This window comes from Ceratotherium simum, chromosome 10, assembly GCF_057802395.1.
Source record: "Ceratotherium simum simum isolate JZ-2026a chromosome 10, ASM5780239v1, whole genome shotgun sequence".
Taxonomy (NCBI): Eukaryota; Metazoa; Chordata; class Mammalia; order Perissodactyla; family Rhinocerotidae; genus Ceratotherium; species Ceratotherium simum.
Genome location: NC_141909.1, coordinates 82,622,309 through 82,628,342, shown reverse-complemented (window position 1 = coordinate 82,628,342; position 6,034 = coordinate 82,622,309). Strand labels below are relative to the sequence as shown.

The following is a 6,034-nucleotide window of genomic DNA, read 5'->3' as shown; positions in this document are numbered from 1 at the left end:
TTTCATTAAAAACTTCATGTTCATCATCATCGTGTTAAACTTTAAATTGTAACATCACATGTCTATTTATTAATAGGCAGTGCTGTTAGATAATCGTGAAATTGAGAAGTCTAATTTATCCATCCATTTATTTCCCCACCAGCATCCGTTGTAATCCCATTAACAACCGCTAGGGTGAGACGAAAGAGGCCTCTCTTCCGTCTTAACGTGGAATCTTGGAAATGGCACAGCACCATGACGTGCGCCGAAGACGTAGGTGTAGACGATGAACAAAAGAGAAACCCCACGGTGGATGTGGCGTCTCGGTGCACGGCCGCCCCGGGGCGCGCGGCAGCAGTCTGCACCTTCGCTCCGCTCTCCGCAGCGGGGCCGGCCCCGGGTGGGCGAAGCGATTGAGCAGACTGTGGAGTGGAGCCTCCATCAACCGTTGAGGACCAGGAGATGGTGGAAGGCGGTGGAGAGGCTGGGTAGAGGCTGGGGGAGGGCAACCGAAAGAGGCTGCGGAGGAGGAAGACGGCAGCGCCGACGGACACCCCGAGGGGAGGCTTCAGCCCTTCCAGCAGGCGGGAGCCCAGCTCCAGGGGAGCCCGCAGCTTCCTCCATCTTGGTTGATGGAGGCGGGCAGCGGCGTTTGGGTCTCTCCACCGTCGCGCCTGTCCCCCAGGGCCCCTGGGATGCAGATGTTGGAGGCAGGGGCTGTTCCCTCCGCCGAATGGCGGAGGCCAGTTGGGGCTTCCCGGGGACAAGTTTGCCAGCCCCACGGGGTTTGGTTTTGAATTGGTCCCAAGTTCCCACGGCAGTCCCGACAAAATGGAGGACGTCGTCTCCTCCAGCAGCCATGACGGGAGGTGGGGGGACAATTCCCCACGGGGGTGAGGCGAGGGTGGAAGTGCTTCCACTCTCCTCCGAACGTTCGGGAATCCACTTCACCTGTTGACCCAACCTCCCACTTTGCCTCGCTCCAGCCCCTGTCCGGGCTCGCCCCTCATGGGGGGGCTTCAAGGAGCTGGACAGGGAGGGCGTTGGGGACATCGAGGCCGCGTCTCTCCTCGGGCAGGGTCGTTGGGAGCCGCTGCAGCGGCCTGGGCGCCCAGGCCCGAGCGAGGGCAGGCGGCCCTGCCCTCAGTCTCTCGGGCTGTTCCAGGCCCCGGAGAGCGCCCCCCACCCCGGCCCCCAGGGACCGAGCCCGTGGCCGGTGCAACGGGCAGCGAAGCTCGCGCTGCCTGACCCTGACGGACCCAGGGGTGGGGGCGGGGAAGGAGGCGGGGGTAAGGAGGGAGGGGACGCGGCTGAGAGCGGAGGGCTGGCGGCGGGGAGGGGAGTGGAAGGGAAACGCCGGGGGTGTGGCCTGCGCCTGATGGACAGCCTCGCGGGCCACCCCTTCGAGGGGCGTCCTGAAGGAAGGCAGAGATAGCCAATGGACGTGCCTGAGGCGCCCCGGCCCGCCCTCCCCCCCAGCCAATGGGGGCGTGGAGGGCGGGGCCTCCCCGGGCTCGGCCGCGCCGCCTCCTCCTCCGCCTTCTCCGCCTCCTCCTCCTCACCGGCGCTAAACCCGGGACTGGACCGAGCGGAGTTGTGCGTGTTGCCGAAGGGGGGTGGGCCGGGGGAGGGGAGGTTCGTTCCGTGGAGCCGCAGCCAGAACCGGGTGAGGCTTATCCCCGCTGTCTCTCCAGTCCAGGTCCGCCGATTGTGGGGGTGGCCGGGAGCAGCGCAGCCTCCGGAGGAGGAGGCGGAGGCGGAGGCGACGGGGGAGGCGGAGATGGGTGAGGGCAGCCTCCGGTGGCTCGCACCGCCCCAGGAGCAATACCCCGCGGCGCGGCTGCCGTCGCCGCTCCGCGTCGGGGCCTCGGGGGCTGCTCTGAGCTCCGCTCATGTCAGAGGCGCCTTCGCGTGCGGCCCGAAGGGCTGCGAGAGTGAGGGCGAGGCCGGGAGGGCTGGGTGAGGCGGACGCCAGAGGCGGGGGGCGCCCGGGGGCGGGGGTTGCCCGGGCCGGGGCGGTGGGAGGTCGCGGGGTATTTTTCCTTTCTTTCTTGCGGGGGGGGGGAGGGGTGCCTCAGTTCGTTCTCCCGCTCTCGGGGCTGCGCTCCCACCCTCTCCGCCGTGGCCCGAGGTCCCCAAGTTTTTCGGGGCGAGGGTGCTGCCTCCTGCCCCACCGGGTCCCCTCCTTCGCTCCTCTCCTCCCCGGCGCTGCGCTGCGCGGCTCCTGCTCCTCACGTATTGTTTGGCTGGGTCTCTAATGGCGGACGGGGAGGCAGCGCTGCCGGTCGCCGACTGCAGGCGGGGGGGGGGGGGGGGCAAGTCTCGGGCCCAGGGCGACTGCTTGGGGCAAATAGGGGTGGTTTCAGCCCAGCGGCGACGGGAGCCGCCCCTTACCTCCAGTTCGGCGCCCGGAGTGACGGGGATGACGCTGGGTGGGCAAATTTAGAAGGAAATACAATTCTCCTGCTGGCGTCGAGGCAACGTTTGCCCTTCCCCCTCTCCCTTCCCGGGAGCAGGCTTGGTGCCCTTCCGCCTCCTCCCTCCAGATTTTGCCTTTCACGTGGGTTTTGGTCTCATATATGTATTTTACGCCGTTTTGCTCCACTTTATGTAGGAGGGAGTTGTTAGTCGCGTGCTGGGGAGTGATAATAGAAGGGCCGAACCTCCTTGATCTCTTCTCGTCTATGCCTCCTCCTGGTGGAAAGGGCTTGGTTCTCCCACCTAGTTAGATGTTCTTGATCCATTTTTCATTTTTCCTCTTACCCCAGGACCAGAACTCGCCTTCAACCCTATCTGGTGCATTTCTGGCAGAAGCTGAGAAGGAAAACACCCCCATTGTGAGTCCTTTGCCTCTAATTTGTTTCTCTTAGAGGACGTTGTCAGGTTGTAGTGGTTCAGCCATGGGACTTGCGTCTCCCCGTTGTTTTTCGGGGTACGAGCTTTCTCTTGGGTGGCAGCTGCCCCTAGGTGAAGCCTGGGTAATGGCTGGTGAGGCAGCTGGGAGTGGGCGCTGCTGTTTCCACCGCTGCAGACGTCTCCTGCTGCTGCAATACCAACCTCAGCAACCAGACGACGGGCTCCTGCAGCTGCTCACGTTACCGGGAGGAGGGGTGGTGTGAAGGAGGGCATATTTCTGGTGCCCTCTAGAGTTCCAAAGTGGGAATTGAAGGTATTTCCTTTTAAATACTATGCGTGCAACCATCTTTAACACTTTTTCTTCCTTTACAATGGATAATTGATTGAAGAGATTGGAAAAATAGAAAGAACCACTTAACTTTTTGTTTGTGTCTGATTTAAAACACAAATTTTGACTCTTGGGGATTAGGAGTTGATAGGTCTCTTTCATATTTTGCTTAGGAAAGAGCGTGAAGTCCACTCCTGATACTCTTAGTTCAGCAACTAGTATGCTGATCAGACAAGTGCACTGCTCTAGTTACATTCTTAGTGTCATCTTCTGTGCTCATTAGTCTTCAATTGAGTCATTGTTGAATGTGTTAACTGAGAGTTATCATTTGATGCTTGTAATTTGTTGCTTCTAAGGCAGTCTTGTGATGTGCTAGATGGTAAGATAAACATAACCAGTCAAAATTTCTGTCCATTGAAATTAGTTACAAAATATCAGTGACGTTAGCATTCTGGACACATTGTATTTCTTGAGCCTATTGACAGTTGATATTGTAACTTGTAGATCTCTGTCAGAGGTGAGTCGTAAGTATAGGAGCTTATGCTTAAACATTGTCTCAAATGAATCCAAAGACAATTGATGGTGAATATTTGCTGAATACTGATGTGAAGGATGATGAGAGGATGGCAACTCAAATAGACACCATTCTAGGCACAGTGCAGGAACTTGCATGAATTATTTCCTTTAGTCTTAGCAAGTAGCCTGCAGGGTAATAAAAATTGCTTGTATTGAGCCCTTATTGTATACGCTGACAAATCTAAGTTTTAAAAAAAAGGTTTATTATGGAAACTTTCACATTTAGGAGTGAGTATAATATACTGAACCTCTGTGTACTTGTCATTTACATTCTGTAATTATCAACACATGTCCAAACTAGTTTTTAATGTATATTAACTAATTTAATTCTCAAGAAAACCCAGTGATGTAGCTACTGTTTTTATTCCTAATTTGTAGAGGAGGTAACAGGCATAGGCAGAAACCCAGGAAGTGGTATTTGGTAAAGCAAGGATTTGCACTTAAGCAGTTTGATTACAATGCCTAAGTTCAGCAAGTTTGCTGTCCTGTTTTAAACTACATAATATGCTTGTTTTACAAATTTAGAAATTGAAATGGTAAAAAGAATCCAAGGTTTGGGGCCGGCCCCGTCGTGTGGCGATAAAGTGTGTGAGCTCCGCTGCTGGTGGCCTGGGTCCAGATCCCTGGCGTGCACCAAGGTACCGCTTGTCAGGCCATGCTGTGGCAGCGTCCGCCCACATAAAGTGGAGGAAGATGGGCCGGGATGTTAGCTCAGGGCCAGTCTTCCTCAGCAAACAGAGGAGGACTGGCATGGGTGTTAGCTCAGGGCTGATCTTTTTCACACACACAAAAAATCCAAGGTTAGAATCTTCTCAGCCTGTGTTCTTTTCCTAGAGAACAGTGTGTAAACAAATATAAATGCTTGAATCTTACTGAGTACCTTTTTAAAAAATAATAGAACCACAGTTATCAATTAGATTATTTTACTGTCTTATTTTAAAACTAGCAGGGTCTGTTTGAATCAGAAATAATATGTTGTCTTTTTTCAATGTCTTGTGTACAATTTAGGGTCTGTCACAATTCCTAAAGACTGTAACTTGAATGAATATAACTTCTTTAATGAGTTTAAAGCTCTTTACAGGCATTAGATCATTCAGATATAATGGATCAAGAATCAGATCTTTCAAATAATGGGCAATGCTTATTTTATTATCAAATATTTTCACAAAAGATTTACCTTTCTCAGATTCTTTTCTTTCTTCTTACTTGTGTTGTTTATAGGGAGAATTTTGATAGTTGGTTATGTTTGGTAGACATTTATGTTAATAGTTGGTTATGTTTAGTAGGCATTTGGAGATGAGGACATGCAAATGTATAATCAGGACTTTTCTGTAGTGTCAACACATGTATACTAATGAAAGCTATGATTCTTTCAAATAATACCAAAATTTTGGTATTTTCAAATAATAACCAAATAATTTCAAATAATAACAAAACATTTTGTTTTGCCTAATGATTTAACTCAGAATTAAAAGTTCCTTTACTTAAAGACACCAACTAATGGTGCCAGACAGTAAAATGAAGATAACCTGGCAATTTTTAATTGACCTTGACTAAATAAGTTTTTTATTATACTTATATTTATTGTGCACTTAATGTGAATTAGGTGCTTTTAGATGTGGTATTTAGTTCATATTTTAACAGTTAAAAATACTTTGCATATTTATGGCACCTTTCTTTAGTGCATCCTTAATAGTATGTATTCCCCACTTCTCCCACCTGTCCTTTTAAATAGTTGGGGGAAAGATACAGGGTGGTCCCTACTTTTCCATGTTCTACTTTTATGTAATTTCATGGGCTGGACTTTGGTACTTCATGTGGTGAGACAATTCTGAATCACTCAGATATTACCCAGGTGCTGACATGAATGTTTCAGATTTTTGTGTGGATATAGAACTTGATGTACCACTTTGTACAGTGGTGCTCGTATTCTTAAAGTTTCGTTGTATTTTGCCCTTGTTTGAGGTACAAAAGTGCATAAACTTAATGTATTTGAGACAAAGTGAATCTTTACCTTTAATCAGATGCTGTGGTATTACTTTATAGGAAAGAATATGTATGAAATGCTGGAGCTCTATCTTTGTTGTCAAAAGGTGTGGTATAATTAGAGATTTTATATTTTTTGTCTTTCTAGGCATTAATATCTATTTCTGCCCCTTTTAATAATATTAACATATATATTATATTTAGTAACATTTATTATAAGAAGATTTTGGCATATTTAACTTGCATGTGTTTTTTTAGGGAATACAAGGTGAACCCAAATACAAATGTCTTCTCTCATTGGGTTTTCTA

The 6,034-nt window shown here is 50.0% G+C and overlaps 1 protein-coding gene across 3 annotated transcripts in view; it reads left to right on the top strand.

Annotated features, from left to right (window-relative positions):
- Positions 1 to 1,402: 1,402 nt before the first annotated feature.
- ZMYM2 (zinc finger MYM-type containing 2) overlaps positions 1,403 to 6,034 on the top strand; it is a 104,504-nt gene continuing 99,872 nt past the window's right edge. Inside the window, exons 1-2 of one of the 3 annotated variants that reach the window (XM_087436340.1) lie at positions 1,403 to 1,645; positions 2,748 to 2,813. In XM_087436340.1, coding sequence (XP_087292466.1) covers positions 1,418 to 1,645; positions 2,748 to 2,813 — 294 coding nt within the window. In that variant the 5' untranslated portion in view covers positions 1,403 to 1,417. Of the gene's footprint in view, positions 1,646 to 1,818; positions 1,939 to 2,747; positions 2,817 to 6,034 lie in introns of those variants that run through there. The other 2 variants (XM_087436339.1, XM_004435238.3) reach the window with 2 other exon arrangements.